This window comes from Takifugu rubripes, chromosome 14, assembly GCF_901000725.2.
Source record: "Takifugu rubripes chromosome 14, fTakRub1.2, whole genome shotgun sequence".
Classification (NCBI taxonomy): Eukaryota; Metazoa; Chordata; class Actinopteri; order Tetraodontiformes; family Tetraodontidae; genus Takifugu; species Takifugu rubripes.
In genome coordinates, this window is record NC_042298.1 from 15,484,557 (window position 1) to 15,510,053 (window position 25,497).

General features: G+C 46.7%; 1 protein-coding gene and 1 long non-coding RNA gene across 2 annotated transcripts in view; one reads left to right on the forward strand and one right to left on the reverse strand.

The window, feature by feature from the left end:
- Positions 1-9,989, reverse strand: part of LOC101078956 (complexin-1-like) — a 28,081-nt gene extending 18,092 nt beyond the window's left edge. The window contains exons 1-2 of the mRNA XM_011619421.2: positions 9,681-9,989; positions 8,983-9,093 (exon numbers count right to left, since the gene is read on the reverse strand). Coding sequence (XP_011617723.1) covers positions 8,983-9,013 — 31 coding nt within the window. The 5' untranslated portion in view covers positions 9,014-9,093; positions 9,681-9,989. The remainder of the gene's footprint in view (positions 1-8,982; positions 9,094-9,680) is intronic.
- On the forward strand, positions 2,194-2,987 carry LOC115252394 (uncharacterized). The gene is made up of 3 exons (XR_003890839.1): positions 2,194-2,278; positions 2,425-2,535; positions 2,925-2,987. It is a non-coding gene; the product is annotated as an uncharacterized lncRNA (long non-coding RNA).
- Positions 9,990-25,497: the final 15,508 nt, after the last annotated feature.

A 25,497-nucleotide genomic window follows, 5' to 3' on the forward strand; every position in this document is an offset into this window, starting at 1 on the left:
GTTAAAAAGCTGAGTTTATGTTTCCACCTCTGATAAAAATGCCATTTCTGAAGGAAAGGAGCTTGGTAAACGTGACCTACAGAGGAGGCAAACTCAGAATTTGTCTCGATGGCGACTGCTTTTATATCACCCAAAAGCCTTGACAGCCCATCATCCCTGATACATTCATTTCCTCTGAAGTGCTGAAGCAGCGTTTGTGATTCTCTGCCTGCTGGGAGCATCAGTAAAGGCAGACTATGTTTCCTACGGGACTGTAATTCATCTTGTTTCTGGTGTTCCCAGTTAATCCGCGGTTAAACACAACGTACAGAGGATTTGAAAGGTGTCGCAAAAAATACAAATTACACCCAAAACTGCTGCCATTAAAAGTCGAGGCTCCAATATTGCAGGCGAGTGTGGGCACCGATTCCATTCCCCCACTTAATCTGGCCTGCCCATTTGGCTGCCAGTGGCTGGAAGAACGCCAGCTTGTGTTGTTCTTGGCACCGATCTGACTGATATATGAGCTATCTGAGTGCTGCCAGCAAACACGGAGGATCCACACCGGCATATAGTTTCCAGGGCATCTGATCTTTCAGGAGCTGCTGTAAAGCTGTGGCAGCACTGCAGCAGTCAGGTCCCCTTCACCCACACACGTGTCCCAGGAATACACCCGGAATCCTACCGCGTCTCTTATTACTGTTGAAAATGCTCGGTCGGGTCGGCAAAGTGTGAAAAATGTCACCTGGACGTAACCTGTTACAGAGAAGGAGTCCGAACCAAAATGATAATATAGGCAGCTGTTTTTCAAATCCCCAGAACAGAACACACACGCTGGTGTTCTATTCAGTCTCTTCCACTGTAGCATAGATTGATGTCCTGCAGCCTTTGAAAGCTTTCTGGGTCAGAGCGTGAGAGGGCAGCACTCTCTCTGCTCCCTGGTGGTGCAGGTTGTGTGTTTGGGTGCTTGCGACTCCTCAGATCAAGAATATAATGATACTAAAGCAGCTTTAAGTATTACCAACCCTATCAGCACTGATGGGGAAATGGTTGTGTTCAGGTTCTGGCTTATTTGCTTAGAAGATTCTTTAGAATTTTGGATCCACCCACCTGTTCTAAAAAGACACATTCTGGCTTCCGTCTTTGTCAGAAAGACTCGTCCCTCTTTATCTGTTCTGGCAATTTCCACACGGATGAGGTGTCTTTTCACGGTGAGTCTGGAATGACAGCAGCCTCATGGGGATTCCTCGCCAGCAGGCTGCTGTTCGGCAGCAAATCCCCCTCACACTGTTTTATGTCAATCAGCTGCTGTGATTATGTATAGAATGTCTGGAGAGTGTGTTGCTTTTTACAATCAGGAGGCTCGTGGCAATCGTGATCATTCGTTACAAAAGCTCCTACAGACGTGTTTTAGAAGAGGGACTTGTCAAACAGTGGGACGCCATTTGTGGTGGCCATGGTGATGAAAGATTTCAGCAGTGTGCCGTCACGTTTCACAGCAGGAAGGTTGAAAATAGAGAAACCCTCCAAGTGGAAATGGTCAAGAAGCTTTTTCCCAAGTTGGGAGAACATCAGATAGGCTGCCTCTGTTGTGTTTATGGTTTGTTTGAGCAGAAAACAGGTAATTTAGCTGACAAAGATCTAAAGCTAGCAGTGAATCTATGAGAAGAGAGAAAGGCTGATATTATGGGTTGCTGAACGCTGCTTTAAGCTCAGCCACATGCTATTAGGCTGCATTTAGAGTCGCTACCTGAGGTGGTTCTGATATCTGGCTAAAGCTCCAAACTCCGGAGGGGGACTGGTCCGGGGCATGTTTTAGACCTCAGGGGGACCCCTGGGGCAGACCTAAAACATCCTTGAGAGAATAAACCTCTCATCTAGTGGGAGAATGTTGGAATATTCTCTATGGAATACAAGTTAAAGTGGCTGAAAGAAGAGAGTTTCACTGCCTCCATGACCAGGACCACCAGGGCCACCAGGATATCAGGTTGTCTTCTCTGTTCCTCGGCTCGGAGTATTTCCACACAGTGACATTTTCTTGTATTGCACCTTTGTTTAAGCAGCCGGGTCAGGTTCATCTTCTATGTTGGTAACATTTTAATATTTTTTTATTGATCTAAGTGTAATTTATCTGGCAGCTTTAAAAGAGCACACCTGCCCTACCAGGGTTCCAAGAGAAGCATTTCCCATTTAGGCAGCTCTCCGCAGACTCTAACAGCGCGTCAGAGGATCCCTGCAGGTCACCATCATGTCAGCGTAGCCAAACACAAAAGAGAAACGATGACACCCAGACTTCAGGGTGAGCTGCTGCAACAAGATGACAACTAAAACCAATACATCAGCTTTTTGTCTTCTTCCTTGTGCGCCTCCAGTCAGCTGACGACAAGCTTTTACAAAGCCTGCCTTTTCATTGTGGATCCTGAGATAAAGGCTTTCTTCGTTTAGGTCACGTCCATCTATCCCAGCAGTCACCAGATAAAGACAAACACACTTGTTCCCGGTACTAAGGAACTCCAGTAAAGGAACCCAGAGAAGCCTGAAAGAAGCTTCGTTCAGGTTGGCCCACACGCCCTCACTAGAAATTTAAATTAAAGGGTTATTGTATTATATCTTTCACAATAACAACTAGCAAACCTGCCCACACAGAGGATCAGAAACCACAACCAGACGCCTTAATTATTAGAGTATTGAATTGTAAATAAAACTTAAATCCTTTATATTTGCTGCTCAGCTTCACGTTCACAGGTATAATCTTCCTGTGATCACTTATTATTGCACTGTAACAACATAATACATTACTAATCAATATAAAAGAAAACAGCCTTTGTTGTGATCTTCTGATTATTCAACACCTAATTTCTATAAATACAATTCTAACACTGCGCTATGATTTTAAAGGCAATTTTCTTTTTTCCACGTGCTCTTCCCACCAATATGTTGGTAAGGAAACGACTGCAGTGCCAGCATGTGAACATGGGCCAGACATCATTACTGGACAGCAATTCGTCAGGATTACGCTGCGTCGCCTCCAGGCTCATTCCTGTGAGTTTGGCTGAAATTGGTTGATATGCGCCACAAAACATTATTCTTACAGGCCAAACCGGCTGAAAGGCAGTCGAGTGTAAAGAATTGCCCGCAAAGACCTGCCCCCACCTCGTGCACAAACAGCTCAGGTAAAATCCTGATGGGGGCTGAAAAGAATCGACATCATGGTATCTAGATATGTCTTATTCATTTCAGTCGCTGCTAACTGCTACAGACCATGGAAAAATCAATCAAGTTTTATAAAATGGTGTTTTTATTGTGTGATCCCAAGCTGGTGAGCAGTAAATAACAGCCATCTTTGAAGTCAGAGATTCCTACATTCCCATATATGCAGCAGGGCTGCACAGCCAATTCCAATTAATCCTATAAAATAATTCTGTTGCATTATTATGAGTTCCTCAGAGACCATGTGACCAGAGAACAGGAAGTAACAGCATACAATACACTGCACATGCACAGTCACAGCTGGTCCTAAATGTCATGTTGATGCCAGGCGTCCCGTTACTTTCTGTTATGAGCAAAAAATTGTTTATTTAAAGAGTTAATTGCCAAATCTCTGTGCAATGAGGTCATCAGCGCATGTCAGTACAGTCAATATGCTCATTCGCCTCCAGTAACAAGTTTGTCCCAAATCACCTGCAGCCCTGGCGACAGGTGATTTACAGGCCAAACAGACTATTTAACGCAGGGGTGCCCAATACGTCGAGGCAGTGCCAGAAAAAAGAAAGTGTACATAAATAAATAATAATATTTTCCACTGATATGTGTTACATTTGGAGTATGACTACACATTTCTGCCATTTTATTGAGTAAAAATTGCCGAATTTGAGTTTTTCCGATCCAATCCAGGGCAGAAACCCTGGGTGAGGCAGGGGCGAACTGTGGCTCACGTCTGACTGCAGGGTCCAACACAAACTGGGTTGCATGACGTGTGCCAGTTTTGGTTCCTCAGCATATCGCTAATATGAACTTTACAGAAATAGTCGTTATACATCATGGCATTCTGCAATCTTTAATGTCTTTTATGCACGTGTGAGACAACTATTCCTGCTGACCGCACAATAAAGTGCAGAGAAAAGTCAGCAGATGAGGCAGGCAGTACTCTGCCTCAACTCAAGGGGGCGCACGCAAGCTGGCAGGTGCGTTCTCGCTGCAGTGCTGGCTCATTTTAATAGGCAAACTTTATTAAAATTTATTGAAGCACCAGAATTTAAAGTTTGAAAAATAACTTTTTACTGTTGGTCAAAATTAAATTATTGCTGCACACATCTCTGCACTTTAATTTGTTTGCAGTATAAATGAATTTCTTAAAACACAAGATGGGTGCTTGATCCATAGCTATAAAAGAAAGTTCTTGATAGGACAAATATGTTCCTGTGTATATGTTTGTGTTGGTTTGTGAGTGTAATTGAAAGAGGAATGCTGATGGGACATGAAGCATTATCAGGAGTTGTATCCCTCACAATTGTGTTCCTGGGATAGTTGAAGGGGCCACAAAATCATTGGGGTCATTAGGTGGACCCCCTCCTCTTCCTCCGGTACTTCAGTGGATAGGTCTACAGCACCGCCTTAGGGACCGCCTGCACCCCCCCACCCCCCTTCCCCACAGCTGCAGCCCCTTCCTTTCTCCATATATACCATTGCAACAGGTGGGCTTCAAGATCTCCTTTATTGGTAGGAGTTCAAAGACCCCCTCAAAACTTGAAAGGATCTTTCGAATTGATTGTCACACTTTTCCCTCAGGATTGACCAGTTAATGGCAGCTTCCACCTTTATTCCAAGGCGAATGATGCCCCAATGTGCTTGCGTCCTCTATGAACCGTTTTCCATCTCGGTGCTTCTCAGGAAGTAGTGATCGATGCAAGGTCCCTGTACCGCTATAGTCAGGCATGTAGAAGGTGCAGCATTTGAGGGGTGGATTTCTTGAGCTTCCTTTGAATTCTTAAGCGTTTTCGAGGTCTGATTCATTCCTGGGACTATCTCCTCACTTTATGGATCGCCTTCTTTAGATGGTTAGAAGCCAGTGTTGGGTGGAGAAGGTACACTGAAGATCGGCTTTGCTGGCTGCTCTCATCTCAACAGAAGATTGTTCCCAGGAATGCAGAAAAAATGGAGTTCCTAAGTTAAACCCTAAACTTGGGCAGTCAGATGTATTTGGCGTGACTGAGCTCCAATGCTATACACATGGGGACCACCATTTTAGCTGATGTGAGGGTAGCATACCAAACTGAAGCCCTTTGATTTCCATACTTTCTGTACAAAGTGCTTGAAAGAAATCACCAAAGCCTGCAAAATTCAAATGTCTGCAGAGAGCTGGCTTTGAACTTTCAAACTACTTTCAAGCGTAAACGTAAATTTTGCTTTGAAATACAAACTTAAAAAAACGTACTTAAATAAACCTTGATTGTAAACTATATATTGCTCAGCTTGAGTTGTTTCAATTAGCATTCGTCATATTTCCAATTTTGTTTCTACAATGACGACAGAAAAGCTTCGCAATGTTGTTAAACCTTTGGTTCGGTCATTCATTGAAAAGATGACAGTAGAACAATGGAGCTCTTTGATTTCTACTTCACCGGACCATGCCTCAACTATTCTACTGGCAGAACTCATTTTAGGTGTTATACATAACGTCAGTGAGTTTTTGTTGATGAGCGTCGGATGTGGAAATGCACCTAGTTGTGAAAATAGAATGTCCACTCTTCATACGGACCTCTCACAGACCATTGGTGAATCTCTTGGTCTTAAGGACCAAGATGACGATAGTTTAGGCAGCCTGGCAGATATGATTCAGAAAGAGACTGAAGAGATTGTAACGTTGTCCATTACTGAGGAGTACACAGAGAACACATACATCATCCAACCTGAAAGACTCAACGCAATCGTCAACGTTACTATTGAACTGTTTCGAAAATTTGGCGACAAGATCAAGGCCGGCGGGCTTCGTTTTAAAGACTGGTATCAAAAGAGGCACGAGGACGGTGAGTCGCTGGCATCTGGTGTTGTTGAGGGAGAACCTCTAGACAGCCAAGAAGACATTTGCTTACCTCAGTACGTGTCACCAGAGTCAGTTCAGGAGGTAATCAAGAAGGACTGGAGTGACATCAGCTCCACTTTGTTGGAAGACATCACTGTTGGTGAATACAAAAAGCTGCAGTCTGAAAGCTCCGTGGAAATCCAGAGTGTGCTTGATGAAATCACTACCATACTGTCCGAGAAGAGGAAAAAGCCTTTTCAGGCTTTGAAAAAGAAAGTCAAATCCTTTTTTTCCACGGGGTTCCTCAGAGTGTGGCTGTGCCGCCTGTTGGCCAATGTGAGGAAGAAGCACCCTCAGGACACCACAGAAGAGAGCTATGAGATGGTGGAGTCCATCATTGATAGTCTCACCCCCGAGTTTGTGAATGCGACGGACGAAGAAGTTAAAAATGAGAACGGCGTCGTAGCTATATTCCAACACACGTCCAGACATAATATCCTAGATTTAACCAGAGGCCTGACTGATTTAATTTACCAAAATGTCGTCCAGGACGTTCCAGAACCTGAAAGAGCCACTAGTTCTTTCAGAAGATATAACTTGTATAGTGACATATGGAAGCAATCAAAGCTCTGCATCAGCATGATGAAATGGTTCATGAAAGCTCGGACAAAGATACTCTGTGACAGACTGAACCTCCACAGGTTGGAACCAGAAACGTGTCCCATTATTTCTGATCTTCCAGAACAAGGAATTCTTCCAATGCCATCTACCACGAGCATTGTCGGGCACACAGAGAAACCTTTTACAGGAAGTACCGAGCCAGAGGAGATCGGATGCAAAGGTGTTTCAAAGGTCGGCACTGCAGGAGAAGCAACTTCAAAAAAAGGGACAGGAGTTAATCTAGTGGTGGAGACTCAGCTGAAGAAGACCTACATCAGCTCTTTCATCGACATGGTGGTCTTCCACATCTGCAATGAAGCAGGGGTGATAGTTGAGGGCAAGCACAAATTCAGCAGCAAGATCTTTGAAGGAGTGTGGGTGAAGGTTCAGAAAGAAAAGATGTACATCACCCAATCATCCTTCAAGAACCTGAAAGGGAAAATTCACAAGTGCATCTGCCAACAGGTTGGATCTCTGGACTTGCTATATTTAATGGCCACGCTGGACCCGATCATAATCGAACTGATCACCTCCCTCATCAGAGAGAGACTGATGACACCTCCCAAGAAAGAAACATTCCTCTCTGCTGTCGTAAAATTTCCCTGCAAGAAAATGGGAAATTGACACTTCCAAAATGAGATGAACAATTGTCAGTAATTCAAATGTGAGCTGGTTCGCTGTACTTTTCACTTGCCTGTTAACAATTATTCGAGTACTATGAATAAACCTCTATTGTTGCCTTTGGACGATATTTCCATGGTTTAATGGTGTGTTTGTGTGTTCACTGCTGCGGGGTCCCATGTTTGGGCTCACTACAAACTCATGACAATCATGGGAATTGGAGAAGTTACACAAAGGAAACCACCCAACTTTTTCTTAAGGAGCAATGAGTTTTCAGTGCACGGAGGATAAGTTGCGTGCTCTTAGCAGATGGAGCAAGGGTTTCTCCACAGAGCACCTACACAGGTGTGTTTCAGAAATAACCACCTCAAGATGTATTTTGAATGGTTTCTTCTCACTGGACCATAAGTAGATGCATTATAAAAGCAATATATTGTAAAATCTCCAAAGCTGAAGACAAGAAACTGTTTTTCCTGCCACATCTTGCCTTGTTGCTGGTATTTTGGCCCTTTCCAGACAGAATCAGTGTAACTGTCGGATGGCCAAATTGCTCTCTTTTTGAGATGGAGCTACAGATTTCCTGTGTTGAACTACCTGACCTGTGATGGTCACCGGAGAACACTGACTCCACTGTCCTTAAGACACTTTGTAGTTCATTTGCGTTTGGAAGATCCATTTGTGCCAAAGCTTAAATTTCCTGATGTCAGAAAATGTTCCACGCCTTTTAGATGGTCTCAAGACCACACCAGGAGCAACTCTGCGCAGCTCAGAACAGGAACGCCAACAGAGGTTGACCAAAGCGACCTGGGCACGCGGTGCACTGCTGGATGAGGTGGAATTTCTGCTGCAACATGATCCACCCCGCCTGCTCTCAACAGTTCAGGCTGGTGGTGTCATCAAACTGGGATAGTGTCTTATTGGCACACTTTGGGCCCCTTTATTATTGCTGTGGACCACGCCCACCCCTGTCCACCCCGTGGTGAACCAGATCAGCATCACAGATGCACAGCCGACGGACCCGCAGCAACTCTCCGATGCTGAGGTCTCTAAATCTGTGTGCTGTTTCATGTATGCAGTTGAATCTTTGCCAGGAAGGAAAGATGATGTCAATTCTGAAAGCAAACAGGTCCAGTCTGGTACAAGCAAGGCGCCCCTCGCGGTAGGCTGGTGACGTACACCAAATCCAGTTAAAACCAGAAGATTGTAGCGTCCAGATGTGTGAAGGTGCCATGAATTTCTAATCCAACTGAGCTGAGATCGTTCATGCTGACCTCAATGCTTGAATATTCTATTCGGACTGCAGCAGAGGAGCAACATCATGGCAGCGGTGCACGTCCTCTCACTTTTCAAAATATCAGTTCAGACGTGCATCAAGTCCAAGACGACTACTTGGTCAGCTGCTTCTCATACATGTCAGTACCTGGGTCCTGGTGTGGAGCAGAGACAAAGCCTGAGCTGTTTTTGTAAGCAGGTGGTGTTCACTGGAACATGAAAAGCCCTTTTGGCTGCCTCAGCTCGCCACCAGCCTGTTACAGTGAGCTGCGCCCGATGAGGCGGCTGCAGCATGTGGAGAAATAACTCAAGTGCAGAAGTGAGGCGAGCGTTAGATAAAGCGATCAAGTCGCACGGGCACTTGTGGAAGAAAACAAACACACGCATTTGCACCTCTGGGAAAAGGGGAGTAAGAAAGGTCGTCTTACCTCCCAAAGCTTGTTTCATAACGAAATTCATGATGATGGCTTTTAATTCCCCCTCTTCTCCTTAATGAGCGATGTTACATTCAAGTGTAAAGAAAATGGTGACGTCCAAATCTGAGTGAGGAAAATGACAAAATGTCAACTTGGATTAGCCGTAATTTCATATCGGAGATGAAATGAGATGTGTGCTTGTTTCTACGCGGGTAACAGATGGCGGTCAATATAAACTCGATGATTTCCAGAGAAGTGGCGCGGACAAAAGACGTGCGCGTTTCACGTTTCCACAATGCGTCAAATGAAGGACACCAAGGTCAGTGTGGTTCAAACGCACCGAGACGCGCATCCAGCAGAATCAGCATCTCGTCTTTGTCTCGGAGATGTAACTGTTCCGCCTGCAGACACATGACCCCCCAGGAAGTGCTCAACCTGGTAGGACAAGTGTTTCATCACGCACGAATCGTGTAGTAAAACTTTCCATTCACGAACATTTGCGCCCCCCCCCCCTAAAGGCGCGATGGTGGAAGCGTATTTACGGCTCAGCACCAGCGCGGAAAACGTTTCGGGAAGCAAATGAGACGCGGCGACGGCGAGGACGCGCGGCGGCACATGCACTTCCTGGCTCCGGACATTCAGCACCACCGCCGAGCGGAGCGCGGTCCGAGGCGAGGATGTACGCGCGGCCGCCAGGACGGCTGCTTTACCTCGGCCGGCGTCCTGGAGGATGTCCGCGTCGCACACGCACGTCGAACAAGACGAAAGTGGAGCAAATCTTCAGAGTTATCCTACAGCGGGCGGCGCAGGCGTGGGATGGTCTAACTGGGACGAGTCCCGTGCATCTCCGGCTCCCGGGGCTGGATAAAAAGGTTGTCCTTGGTGCCTCCTCCTGCCTGCCTCTTCGTCTTCCTGCACGCACATACACACGCACTCACGCGATGTGTGTGTGTGAGAGAGAGAGAGAGAGAGGAGTTGAAGTGGGTGGTGATGATAGTGGGGGTTTACGTAGAGTGAAGCTGCACAACACACCGTGATGGAGTCACGTGGAGGGAAACGTCCCGCTCACGTCCTCCTGACCGACAGGGAGAGATAGAGAAGGTGCCCTGATGGTGGCTCCTGCTCCCTCCTACAACCCGCCCTCTTGTCTGCTACAGCTTCACTTCTCCAGTGCAGATTAGAGGTGGAAAAGGACGAGTAAATGTGAGCGAGACCACGTCCTGAAAGATGCACATCGTCCAGTGTCACTATACATCAGCTGTAAAATGGAATTCCAAGGTCAAAGGGTCAGAAGCTGCTGTTGCCCTGTGAGCCAGCCTGACCCGGATGCTTCTCAGCCACGTTTCCACCAACATTAAATATTCTCAACAACTAATGCACATGCAAACCAAGACTGGAATTTAAATCTGTTGGCACTTGTTTGGAAAAAAAAGATCCCCTGGATGTTCTTGTTAAAAACAAACACGTTGCTATAAGAGATGAGGATTCTGAGAACTTTAACAGCGCTGCAGGATTTTGCAGGGACATTTTAAAAAAGCACAGCTGCACATGCAGTCATTAAAAAAAAAAAATCACCTACATCAATATGACTAGTTTAAAAGAAGATCAAAGGGTTTTCATGGAATTCTTCTTTGTCCACATCCCATCATTAATCTGTGGAATACCACTGATGTTTATGTTGTCTTCCTAAACCTGCATGAATCACTGCAGGACTGTGCTGCTACAGAGTTTCCATAGAAACAAGTCACTATGACTGTTTGTTGTCTTCCATCTAAACTTAAACGGGAGCAACAGTTCAACAATAGTGGAAAAGAGAGATTCTGACAATTACTCTTCATCTGATTTTGCTCCTGTTTGTTCCCTTTCTCATCTTTCCCATCTCTGGCGTGCAGAAACGGATCTGCCCATCTCCTGCTTGGCCTCATCACATCTGCAGTAATTGTTCAGACCTTCCGTCTCGGGTCCAAAGCAGCGCCCCCCCGCTCCCGCTTTTCCTGTGAAACGGTTAGAAAACAAAGTGTTTGCTGTTCTGCTGTTGCAGGAACTCGATACGTCTCCATGGCTGGTGTGACACGGGGAGAGTTCGGGTCATTATTTCATCTCACTCTCTGCTTTGTTTCAGTCACAAATGGTTCGTCATCGATGTCCATCACGCTCGCCTGCTGCCACAGGGCAGAGCTGCTGCTGGGGGGGGGGGGGGGGGGGGGGGGGTCATCGGCGTCCACCCACACGCCCCCGTGGGTCCTCTCCATCATCCTCTGAGATGACTATTGATCAGAGCTGGAATCAATATTAACTCTCATTAAGTGATTTTTCTAAGGCTGTTGCTGCCATGGCTGAATTGTGCTGCCGATGAGACTTTGAATTCATCTGATTGTGATTAATCTACTGATCAATCACTGATCAGCAGTGTTTGAATTCACAGAACCTGCAGCGCCGGAGCACTGAAAGCACCAGCCGTGTTGTGGGTGTTGATGAATGCACGTGCTGTTTTTGCTCAGGCGGTACCCTGGACGCCACACAGTGATGTCATAGCTGCGCCTCTACTTCCCAGAAACCACAGTTAAGGCGTCAAACAACAACCACATACAAACCCTGAGGCTCAAATGGCCAGGCCCGCTTGTAGTTTACCATATTTGTGAAGCAACAATGCTCGTGATGGTGGTGGAAAGACAGTTTCCCTATAAGCAGCAGACGGCGGCACCGCGTGGGCCTTCCCGCTGATCCTGAACTCACCATTGTCTACATTTAATGTCAGCCATTTGAGATGTTCCTGGACCCTCAGTGGCTCAGGCAGCAGCTTCGTGGGCAGGCTCTTCCTGTGAAGACTGAGCAGAACAAGGGCAGAAAAACACTTTGCTCACATGCACACACTCCCCCAACACCTCGTTAATGCGGCCCAGGCCCAATTTAGAGCGCTATGCTGGCAGCAGTTGACCGCTTGTGTCTACATGTGAAGCGGGAACATTAATGCCTGCACGGACTCGCTGATGAGCGCTGGATCCCCTCTGGGCAGCCGACACTCATTTGTGCGGGGCGGCCTGTAAATCACCACGAGGGGCTCCCATCAGGCTATTGATATTTTGCTCTGATTCCCCTGAGAGGCTGATGAGCAGCAAGTCCGTTTTTGCCCCCCCCCCCCGGAGGATGAATTTAACAATTTAACCTAAGGGTGGAGGGTGAGGTAAAACGGTGGTTTCCTGCACGTCTGTCTTCCATTAACGCAGCACAAGCAGGTCCAGAAGCATCACTGTTGGTCCAGTTTAGATGGGAATGGCTCAACAAGCCTTTGGATGTCCAAAAGTTCCTCCTCTGGACTCTGCTCAGTCTTCAATAATCTGGAAGGAATCCTGATTCATCTTAAATGGCCAACTTTACTATATTGAATTGAATCAGAATTGAATCAGATTTATTGCCATTGTTCATGTAATACACAGTATTACACAAGCTAGGAATTTGTCTTGGTGTGACGCTGCGACATTCAACATAAAGAAGACAACACTAGAATAAGATAAATAAAATAAAATCAGACATATATACAATATATACATAAATGGTAAGGAATAGTGCAGGTCAATGCAGGAGTAATGTGATGTTCATGGGTCCGACTGGCTGCTGTACATGGTGCTTAAGTGATGAGTCACTTTTATGATGAGTCGATTTTATGAATATTTTAACAGCCGTAAGCAAAAAAAAAAAAAGTCTTGACTTCCATAATCTGCCAGCAGCCAACGCTGACACGCTGCCGCCATAATTACAGAGATACACCTGCTGTGTCCCTCCCTCTGGTGCTGTTGCTTTTTTATTATGTGAAAACCTGAAGGAATTGAAGCTTTATTATTATTATAAGCTTACAACAGCCAAGTCTACGTTATTAAATTGTGCACCATTAATTGCTGCCCTGTAGTGCTCGTCTCTCTTTTCATAATAAAATCAAATTGGTCGACTGGGTCACCAAATGGCACCAATGAGCTACAAACCTCCAGCCTTTAGAACACAGGCGGAACCAAAGAGGGGCTTTATCCTTAGCGTCAGCACGATCGAACGTGTCTGGATTGTAGCCACCGTGACTTGACTACGGCCATTCCTGGTTTATTTAAACCAAAACGATCCTGCAGCCACATCAGCAAATAATAATCCCTTTGTGGTTATCCACCAAAAAAGGATGGTTGTAAGTTAAAAGAACGACAGCAGCGCCGTCCAAAGATTTGGAGAATAAAATGGGGCAAGTCAGGACCCGGTCTTTCTGCTTTAATAATGGAGTTGATCCTATCAGCTAATGACTGACGGCTTTGATGCCCTCGTTAACATGGAAAATGTTACAAAAGCCTCCAGTATAAAGATGCTAATCAACTAGCGGTGGCCTGGCACGGTGACCTCCTGGGGAAGCTGTCCCTCCATTGATCAGAAGGCCGTTCCCTCAGTCTGCCTGTCGATGTGTCCTTGAATGCCCAGTCTGGGTTCCCGATGCACAATCGTGTGAACGGTTATCAGCTCTAATGAGCGGCTGGCAGCCTGTAAGGTCATCTGTCCTCATGAACAAGAGCGAAAGCAGACCGCTTGATTCACACAAGCATATTTTCATGCAGCCCTTTAATATTTAGCAAAAACATTGTACCAAAAATGTATTTAGAGTAGCACCAAGGAAAAGGGTGTGTTAATTAATTCAAATTGTTTTGACGCAAAATGAATGTCATTAATTTTAGGACGGTGCTTTGTCATCAAAAAGAAGACGTAGCGCTCCCTAACCTTCAGGAGGATGTTCTAATCCCACAGAAGAGTTCGCAGAGCACGACTGACTGCAAGTGAACGCACCACCACACTTCAGTGGCTCCCGTCAGCAGATCCTTTATTGAAAACAATGTTTTGTTAGGTTTGATTTCCTCTGAACGGCTGCATCCTAAACGGCCTCGTTTTAATGAGTCTCATTGAAATCTATCAAGTGTTGCATTCATATTCAAATCAGCCCTTCATACATGTCAGAAATAACCTGTGACTAGACTGATCATGACGCTCCTGACAGACGGATGGAGGCTCCGTCCAGAATAAATCACACTGACAATCATTTCATTAAGGGGCAAAAACATTTTCTCCCGGCCGAGTGATTGAGGGAAGAGTGGTGAGAGATCAGGATCCATGCTGGGAGCTGTGCTGCTGTGCTGCTGTGATGGTGGAGCTGAACCCCCCATCAGGCGGGAACATAGTTTAGTGGATAAATAACGGACAGTTTAACGTTCAGACATCTTGGGTCCAGAATAGGTACAATGGAACGATCCATGACGTTCCTCAAGGGGAGAAATTCAGGAAAGATACGAAAGTCTCTGAAAGTTCCAGCTCTATAGGAATTCTCCTTCACTTTGATTTCAAACTAGCAAATGGTGGAGATATGATCACACCAGAGTTCTCACGATGCTAAATATCTGAAATCAACCGCTTCGGTCGCTTTATCCATCTTTTTCTTGGCAGCCATTTTAACGTTTTTCTATAAAAAGCTCAATAAACAAGAACAGGATCCTTCTGCTTCCTCTCAGGTCTTCTCACCTTCGTCTACCAACAAATAAAGAGCCACTTTTCACCCTCGAGTCTCGCACGAGTGGGTGTGGCACAGAGGGGAAGAAGAAGGGAGCAGAACCGGCACCACTCGGTCTGTGGTGGGTCCTGGTGTTGGGTCCTGGTGTTGGGTTGTTGACTGGTCACTGGTTACTGTGGGAACGGTCCAGTCTGCAGGGAGCGTCCCCAGCATGGACGAGCGAGCAGGCAGATGGATGGCGCTGATTCTCAGCAGGGCTCTTCTCCCCGTGCAACTTCTCATGACAGCAGGAGTGAAGACGGTAATCCAGGAGTCCCAGTTTGAGAAGAATCTGACTCATCTCCCACTTCCCAAATGTTTGGTTGTGACTGTAAAGCAAACAGGAGTCGCGGGTGGCTGAAAGCCTCTAGTCTTCCATAACCTGCAGAAAAATCTGCCATCACAATTCAGAATATTAAACCCAAATGATGTCATTGTCTAATGAAATTATTTACTGGAAGTAATTACCAAGTTATTCTCCTCTTGTGTTAGAAGAAAGGCTAATGGAGAAAAGCTGCGCCTGGCTCTTAATGTTGCTTCCGTATGAGTCATTACTTTAGCATCCAGAACTGATTACCAAGGATAAAGCACGTTAGTCTGCGTGCCTGCAGATGTCTGAATATTGGCCAACTGTTTGGAATTACAACGTATTTTTGCTGGCAACATTACAAATGAAGGACATGCAGCTCCTTAAAAGCTATCACACTTCTCATTTTAAAGAGAATAAATGAAACTTGCACCCTCGTATTCAACCCTCGTTCTTTTAACACTGCAGCATCTTGCTGACAGGCTGTGATGTTGTGGAGGATCACAACGTCTGAAGAAGCCACATGGGAGGCTCCAGTCGGCTCGGCTCAGAACAGGAACCAAAACAAAGACCTTCACAGACTGAGCTGGCAGATTTTCCCAGAATAGCTTTGGAAAAGTTCTGAGAGAAAAGAAAGCTGGAAAACTTTGCACGCGCCCGTCCGTCCAGTCCTCTTCATCCTTTTAACCCCCTCTCGCTGTTGCCCTTTGAGACAGCAGGAAGACTGTCACAGCGTGCACGGCGCTCCCCTTCAGTCCAGAGCGTTTATTCCTTTTGGTCCTACATTCATCTGCTTAAAGCGAAATGAAGAACTCCAGTGTTGCATTTATTCATGGGATTAAAAAAATAACTGAGGCGGAACATTGAAATAATGATGGATACATCCTGCTGTCACCAAGTCCAACAAAACCCTTTCCCATCTATAAACATGACATCTCATTTCTGAATGTTACGTTCACAATCCTCAAATAAAACCAATAAAACTGGCGGGATTTTTACTGCAGCTCTGCCGCAGACAGGCGGCCGAGGCGATAAAGGGCGATCAACCCAGAGATCAGAGCCCCGTGGGGGTGTCAGATTCTGTTTTTCAACCCACAGAACATTTGGAAAGGCGGTGCTGTTGGTGATGTCAGTGTGAAGCCAAAGTTGCTGCCACCACATGGTCGTCGGTCTCAGCAGGACGTGCTGATGGTAAAAATAAAATGTTTGATCTGGGCCGACTCGTGCTGGCTGATTCCCGGGATTCCATCTCAGAAAAGGCCAAATGTCTGGAAACCTACAAAAAGAGAAGCTGAAAAATATAAAAATGACAGACTACCATCTCCACAGCCACTTCCAGCAGTTAGAAAATAACCCCAATCGCTGCCGGCCTGGAGGAAACCTGCACTGGTTCATAACAAATTAGCAGCTCCAGTGCTGCCAGAGGTGCTGCTGTTGCTGAACCACTTTAATTAAAATGATCCATCTGATGCGCGGCTGCGGTTTGCTCTTGTTTGCGTGCTCTGACCACATATTGCATTTAGAGAAATGATTAATAATCAACCGCAGCTTGTGTGGCCCCTGGAGGAAACCTGCCGTTCTCAGGTGTGCAGAGGAACCCGGAGGGGAACGTCAGAGCTCTGCAGCTGAGGGGGATCCTGCAGAGGTTTCTGCCTGCTAGCAGAAGCCCAATCCCTGCTGGCCTGTTTAGCAGCACTGGTTTCAAGACGTTGCAACTATAGGTGATGTTTTCATGAATGTTGGTGATCATGTTGGTGCTCAGAGCCTCAAGCGGAGCCCTGAGGCTCTGAGCACCTGGTGCCACCGCTACGCAGATTTGGTGTCGTCACGTTCGTCTCCGACTGGACTGACCTTCTGGAAACGACGTCAGCTGAAATCCGCCTCTTGGGTGTTTTACATAGCAATTGAACCTCATCCAGGAAAACCTTAAATTAGCTGGCTAACTGGGAAATTTGTGGCCAACGTGATTATTTCTATAGCTTATTCTTATGTGTCGCGGGAGTGTTGTCACACTTCCCCAATAAGCCTAAAATACCAACAACTTACGTGTTTGTCAGGATGAACAAGACAAAGGAAGTGAGACAAATTGGAAATTGTCATCTTCTCCTCGCTCCGTTTCCTGCGTCCAGTCGGCCAGCAAACAGAGAGCGCTAACGAGGGTGAAGCTCATATCCTGCGACTCTGCTCGGCCCGGAGGTCACCGTCATCGCCGGAGCGCAGACCGAGACCAGCCAGGGGGACCGGCAGCGGCGCAAATGAGAGTTTATTGTGCTGCTGACAGAAACCCCATTTTCCAAAAAGATGGATGTGAGAATTTAATCAGCAATTTCCAGCAGGGTCACTGAGAAATGATTGCGTGTCTCTATCGCCGATACACCACATCACACCTGCAGGGCCTGTTTAGATGAATTAGGCTGTACAATTAGACTGTTCAGTGGTTGGAATGTGAAAGTGAAGGTCTGGAATTGCCCTCGGAGCCACAGGCGGATGTGTTGAAGCTTTTAAAACCTCTGGGAATCCTTCAGGACTGGTGTCCAGGTCTAACCCTGACGAGCACTAATTCAGCCGAGTGTCGCTTCTCATTCCTTAAGATTTATGAAGCTGGTTGTCGTAGCAACTTTGTTTGGTGAAAAGTTCTTAAATCCCACCAAGGTCCTCAAGAAGTGGAATACAGGACAGAAAACTGGACTGAAGCGTGCACTGTCGAGCCTGAGGCAGCGATATTCCGATGCATTCGTGAGCTGTGTCACTGCTGCAGCTTTGGGATTCTGTCACCTGCAGTTTTCCTTCTGAATTATAGAGAAAATGGAAAAAGTCTGCTGAATATTTGTGGCTTGAATTTGACTCTGCGAGAGTATTATAATAATAATAATCATAATGTAAGGATCTTTTGAAAGGGCGGAACACAGGCGGCGGGATTAGAATCTATTTCATTACAGCTGAGATGCACCTCCGCTCAGACTCTGGTGGCTCCTAAATGCTGCCAACCGGTTCTGCTTTCCACCATTATGACCCACCGTAGCCCAGCCAGTATCACCGAGGTCCCCCGAGACTCTCCCCTTCCTTACAGCTTGCCTTATCACACATGCTAATTAGCTTCTGGGAAAAACTGAATTTATCCAGGATTAACTGCTGACCTTCGTCTCCACTGGCTGAACAGTTGACGTCGGGACACCGTGAACCAGTTCTGGAGCTTCATCCAGTCTGCAGAAACCTCCTGCAGTCTTTGGCTGCTGTCAGAGGGACACAGCCCGAAGCTTCCTTCTCCTGGTTGGCCTGTCGACCTTGGAACTGTTTCAGAACTGATTCAGGGAGGATTTCCCAGAAACTGGACGTCATCTGCTCTTTACAGCTGATGTGGTCCTGTTGGCGTCAGTGGCCCGTGACCTCCAACGATCACTGGATCGGTTCGCCGCCGCTTATGAAGCGGCTGGGATGAGAATCAGCACCTCCAAATCCGAGGCCACGGTTCTCAACCGGAAAAAGGTGGAGTGCCTTCTCCGGGTCAAGGAGGAGATCCTGCCCCAAGTGGAGGAGTTCAAGTACCTCGGGTCTTGTTCATGAGTGAGGGAAGAATGGAGCGGGAGATCGACAGGCGGATCTGCACCGGTCCGTAGTGGTGAAGAGAGAGCTGAGCCAAAAGGCGAAGTTCTCGATTTACCGGTGGATCTTCGTTCCTACCCTCACCTATGGTCATGAGCTTTGGGTCATGACCGAAAGAACAAGATCACGGGTACAAGCGGCCGAAATGAGCTTCCTCCGTAGGGTGGCTGGGCTCTCCCCTAGAGAGGGGGAGAAGCTCTGCCATCCGGGAGGAGCTCGGAGTAGAGTCGCTGCTCCTCCATGTTGAGAGGAGCCAGATGAGGTGGCTTGAGCATCTAGTTAGGATGCCCCCTGGACGCCTCCCTGGTGAGGTGTTCAGGGCATGTCCCTCCGGGAGGAGACCCCCGGGAAGACCCAGGACACGCTGGAGAGACTATGTCTCTCGACTGGTCTGGGAACGCCTGGGGATCCCTCCGGATGAGCTGGAAGAGGTAGCTGGGGAGAGGGAAGTCTGGGCCCCTCTGCTTAGGCTGCTGCCCCCGCGACCCGACCCCGGATAAGTGGTAGAGGATGGATGGATGGATGGATGGATGGGTGGATGGGTGGGTGGGTGGATGGATGGATGGATGATGGATGGATGGATGGATGGATGGATGGATGGATGGATCGATGGATGGATTGATGGATGGATGGATGGATGGATGGATGGATGGGTGGATGGGTGGGTGGGTGGATGGATGGATGGATGATGGATGGATGGATGGATGGATGGATGGGTGGATGGATGGATGGATGGATGGATGGATGGATGGATGGATGGATGGATGGATGGGTGGATGGATGGATGGGTCGATGGGTGGATGGATGGATGGATGGATGGATGGATGGATGGATGGATGGATGGGTCGATGGATGGATGGATGGATGGGTGGGTGGGTGGGTGGGTGGATGGATGGACGGATGGACGGATGGACGGACGGATGGACGGATGGACGGATGGATGGACGGATGGATGGATGGACGGATGGACAGATGGATGGATGGATGGATGGGTGGATGGATGGGTCGATGGGTCGATGGATGGATGGGTGGATGGGTGGATGGGTGGATGGGTGGATGGATGGATGGATGGACGGATGGATGGATGGATGGAGCGTCTCACTCTTTGCCGCTCTGTGATGCAGTCCAGAATGTAGAAGCTCTTCCACAAATAACCGCAGGAAGCGTTTCCCGCTATTATTCATTTGCAGAAGATCAAGGTCGGTCATTTCTTGCAGGTCAACAAAAGCTCGACAAAAAGCTCTATTATCATGCAAATGAGCAATATTATTGGCTGCTCCCCCGGCACTCAACCTAATGTAATAATGCTCCCTCTTCTCTGGGCAATGCAGTCGCGTGCTCTAAAAGCCGCGCACGGGCCCATTTCTGCTTTCACCAGGATGTATTTTCGTTATCTCCATTTGCCCCCAAGAAGCAGATATTTAGGCTCCAAAAGCAGCTCAGAGAGATGAGAGCCGAGCTGGACGGTGGCCAGAGAGGGAATTTTAATACCAGCCAATGATAGTTGCATTATACTTTACCCTTTTTCACCCAATTTTCAGACACTTCTATCACCTGAATTCCATGAACCTGATCTGCCCGAACACCCCAAAGTGCAGCTGAAATTGATTTTTAAGTAAATCGTCACAAAATAACCTGAATTTTGTTTAGCTGCCGTTGATGCCTTTGATGGGATTTCCTGCACAAATGATCAATGTGCCGCATGAATAGTTTCGGAGCAGACGCCGACCCTGGAGGGACCCCACAGACGCCCAGGCATGATACTGGGATACTGGGATACTGGGATACTGGGATACTGGGATACTTGTGATACTGGGATACTGGGATACTGGGATACTTGTGATACTGGGATACTTGTGATACTGGGATACTGGGATACTGGGATACTTGTGATACTGGGATACTTGTAATACTGGGATACTGGGATACTTGTGATACTGGGATACGTGTGATGCTGGGATACTTGTGATACTGGGATACTTGTGATACTGGGATACTTGTGATACTGGGATACTTGTGATACTGGGATACTTATGATACTGGGATACTTGTGATACTGGGATACTTGTGATACTGGGATACTTGTAATACTGGGATACTGGGATACTTGTGATACTGGGATACGTGTGATGCTGGGATACTTGTGATACTGGGATACTTGTGATACTGGGATACTTGTGATACTGGGATACTTGTAATACTGGGATACTGGGATACTTGTGATACTGGGATACTTGTGATACTGGGATACTTGTGATACTGGGATACGTGTGATGCTGGGATACTTGTGATACTGGGATACTTATGATACTGGGATACTTGTGATACTGGGATACTTGTGATACTGGGATACTTGTGATACTGGGATTCTCCCAGCATCACACGTCTGAGTTGCTGCTCCACAAGATTTCATGGTTTATGGTGTCGAATGCTTTCAGAGACTTTGAACACTGCATATTTCCTGTTATGTGACATTTTGGTGTAACAGGTTGAGCGGTTAGACCTTGTAAATGTGTCCCAGCTGTCAGAGCAGGTTGTGTTAGTCTGTAAAATCATCTAATCTTTTATTATGAGAGAGACGAGGGGATGAGGGAGACAGCTCATCTGTTCATACAAATAAGTTGTTTTTTTTAAAGATCTTTACTCTGACATGTTAAAGCCTCTATTTTATTGCGATCTGGTTACTTTTTGCTGTGTAATGTTGCCCGTGGCTCAAGAAACCATGGAAACATGGACAACGGCCTTCAATAGACCCACTGCTGGGTTTTCTCTCATCCACTATGCAAACCACGCAGCCCACAAGGAACTGCTGCATTACAGCGAGGAATAAAGGAGGGTGGGGGGTGTCACTTCTCTCTGCAATCTCCGTCATTTCCCATGACTCGGGCCTTTTAATGGGTTTTCTCATCTTTGTGTGTGAGGTGATGTGATATGTATCTGACTGGCACCACATGGGGCAACAAATTGAGGGAGCGGCTGCTCGTGCGCAAACATGCCCGTATTTTTCCTGCAAGGATCACATTGATACACCCCCCCCCCCCCTTCATTCATCGCCAGCAAGCCCTTATGTCACGGCTTCAGCCCAAACACTGTAGTATCTTGTTCCTGCTCTTTGTTCAGCAGCGGCTGGTTAATCTCAGCTCTGTTCTTTTGTAACGTGAAGCACAAACCCTCAGTTATGAAATTAAGAATTCTCGGTCGCTGTACAAGCACGATGAATCGGAGGCTGACAAATTCAGCCTGGAACAAACGGAAGATTATTGCATCGATGCAGCGTTGGATGATAAATGTCACAATGAAACGTCACCAACTTTTAGCCGCCGCTATTTTGCCGCTCCTTGCTAACTTTTGAAAGGCCTGTAAGACCCAACCAGAGTCGGGCTGGCTCCAGCATTTCTAGCACTGAAAGGCAGCAGCACATCGTTACCCGTCTCATCACTGCGGCGCCTGCCTGAGCTTTAATAATAGATCAGTCAGTGAGCAAGAAGCTTAAAGATGTTGGTTCTTTTCGTACCCACATTGTAAAGACAAGGTCAATAGAACCAGGCCGGGGGCAAATTACACGTTGCAGTTCATAAAGACATAAATCTTGATTTGAGGTGTCTGACATGTGAACCCGAAGGCTCCTCTGTGGAAGCCAATTTAAAATGTACCCTCCATCACCCCCTCTCCCTTCTTCCGCATCACTTCACAGCAAACGCCCCCCCGAGTCCACACCGAACGTTGGCGTTAGATATAACCCTGGAAGGGCAGACGTGTGCAGCACATTTATAAGCCTTACATGTTCTCTAAAAGCTCCTCCTCAGAGCTTCTCACACATTAGTGACAGAGTCCACTTTAGATCGTCCTCTGCTCGCCACGCCTCTTAACGTCATGGTCCTCTTCTGAGATTCCTCCTGTTTAGGTTGGCATTTCAGATTAAAAGGAAGATAGAAGAGGCCGACATGGAGATGAAAACCTAAACCCATCCATCCATCCAGCATCGCTGTCATATCTGCGGGCGGCCAACGCGAGCTGCGTGCTGTGAGCTGTCAGTTCAAGCATTCAGGACGTCTCGACTCGAGCGTCAGAACTGAACCCTCGGCGCCACGAGCGTGTGCAGTCAGCCTCCACCTCACTGATCGTCCTCTCCGGTCAGAGATGGAGGAATGTGGTCTCCCAGGTGGAAGTGCTGTCAACAGGACCGAGTGGAAAAGATCCAAGCTCAATCAGCAGATTCCACTTCGGGCTACTGCTGTATCAGCGCAGGCACCACGCTCGTTGTCTTTATTAGAGCATCCGTCTTATTTCATTTGGTCCATCAGCAGGTTTCAGATGTTCTGGAGGACTCCTGTTGTCACGCTATCCCACCAATCTTGGGTTTGGGATCAAACGCGGCCCCCTCTGTGCTGGTTTCTGTTTAACTGGAGATCCCTTTAAAGACTTGGTCATATTTAGATGTGCGAACACATGGATGCTGCCATTTTCAGTGAAAAAAATCTATCTATTGGTCCTTAATGTTACCAAGGCCTTTTTCCCTTCAGATCTCTGTAAATAGCACAGAACCTCTGGAGACGTGATGACTGAAAGCAGAGCCCCCGTCTGACCTCAGCCGTCACTCCTGTCATTGTTAAAGTGTTTTTATTTCTGCCAGAGGCCACAAAAGCAAGGAAGCTTTTAGCGGGTGTAAAGACGCCACAACGTTTTGGGCCTTAGGTCTTCTTCACCCACGGTTTAAAGCTCAACTAGATGCTAGATGCTGTGATGCTCAGTGATAAACAAACAGAAAATGGCTCCTACAGGGTCTGAAATGAAGAAACTGTTAATCAAACAGCTGCTGATTCAACAAAAGGGGACCAAATACTGAGTGAGAAGGCGAGCTGGACATTTGGGAGCCCAAGACCCCCCCAAAAACCCCAAACTGCATTTAAAGAACCTCCCACATCCCCACACAACAACCAAGTGAAGCAGCTGAAGGCGACGTCCCCAAAGAGCCTCCCTTTAGAGAGCAGCAGCTGATCGGGCCCAGCCGACGGCCTCCCGACGACAGACTGGCTGCAGCTCATCAGTCTCCAACCTGTTTCCCTCACTGACAATCAACATCAGCTGAAGGTTTTTGGACCTCAAACCTTGGAAGGTTTTCAGAAATTGCTCCAACTTGCTTCAGCCTCGATTCCAAGTTGTGGAGTCTTGCTGACCGAAAAAACCGAGTCTTTGTCTGCAGAAATGTGGGGACAGAGCATTCTGCTGGCAGCACATCTACTGATTTGCATTCTAATTAGCACCCAGACGAAACAGCAATAAGCCAAAAAAACACTGTTGTTGTTTTGTCTGCAAGCGATTCACTGTTATCACAAAAGAGTTTGGAAATCAAAGTTAGGAGATTCTTTATTGCTGCTAACTTCAAACTTAAAACATGACGTAATCTCTTTGAGTTTTGATTCAGAACGATTAAATTCTTCAGATTCAACCCTGAAAAATAAAAGAGCTGAACTTTATACTGCAGGTTTTCAAATTTCTCCAACTTTCCTGTTTAAAGCAGATAATAAGGAGACATAATAAGGTCCATATTTACAGTGGGATCTCAGCAACTTCAGCTGTTTTCTTTACAGTAGAAATGAGGGACAAGTGATCTTTTTATTGTTTATTCCTCCTGAGACTTCTCATTTGAGGATTAATGGGAAAGTTTTGGCAGGCCAACAAACCGGAAGGTGGTTGGTGGATCAGAGACAGCTGGATATAATCTGTAATGAGCAGCTCTGCTCGTTTCCCTCCACGCTCATCGTCACATTTCCTTTCACATTTATAGATCCACAAATCCCAGTTGGGCAGAGCTGCCGTTCCCTCAGCGAGAGTTCGATCCACTGACCAGTAATTCATCATAATCCCAGAGGCGTTAAAGGATCAAATCAGATAAGTTGTCTTGGCTCACAAATCACTGCGATTTCTTTTTTATCTTCTTGTTTCAAACTCTCTTTTGCTTTAATTGAGTTCATTTGAGTGCTGAAACAGTTTTTTTTTAACCTAAAGAAAAAAGTCCACTAGTAATAAAGACTCAGCAAAGAGCAGTTGACAGAACCACCAGCTAACGGTGGCTGCTTCATACCCAGCTCTGCATCGTGGGTCGAACAGGAGTTCCAGCACACAGGTAATATAACTATAGATCCAATTCTGAAGGTCCAGCTGCAGTTGTTAGCGTGTTCGGAGATTCTCCCTGGAGGGAAATGACTTCCAAGCCGGTCTGATCCGATTCCTCGAGCTTCTCTCACATTTACAGCTGAGAAATGATTTTCCTTTAGAGACGTGTAGAAGGGACGCGTGACCACGCAAAAAACCAGCACGAATGTGGCCGTTTCCTCTGTGGCCACGGTAACAGTGTTGTGTAGGTGTGTCTCCAAGCCTTTGCTGTTAAAAATATGTCTCTGAAACAACCAGGAAACTTCCTGTCTTCACTTTCTACCACGACAGATCCAGGAGCAACAAGACGACATTTTACCTTCATCTGAAACATCCCAGAAGTCTATAAACAGCCCGACTCTGGAGAAGTGTGCGGAAGCGGATCCGCTCTCAAATATATTCAAGTTTCTGAACTGCATGAACAGCGAAGACGCTGAGGGGTTTTGGAAGAAGAAGAAGAAGAAAGTGGGTCACTGTAAGTCCGAAAGCTAGTTCCTCACATCTGAACCGCTGGCTCCAGCAGAAATGTCCCCTGGAAATCTACTGGACTGTTTTAGATTTATTTCCTCCAAACTTTACTTTTCTTTTACTATTAGTAGGAACATTTATTTATATATATCGTGTTGTGCTTTAGATAATGAACATTAGCTAATAACTGGGCTTCCTGTCTGAACGAAGGTCCACACAAACCAATCCCGTCCACATTGGCTGTGTGTGGGTAGAGTGGCAGCAGGTAATTAAAGTGCACATTTAGTGGCAGTGCTTCCTATGTCTGCCCTAAAAAGGTGGCAGCTGTTGAGTGCAGACCTCTTTGTGTGTGATGGATGCTGTAATTACAGAGCTGCAGACTAATAATGGCTGCAAGTCAAGTGGAGATTGGCCCCATCATGCC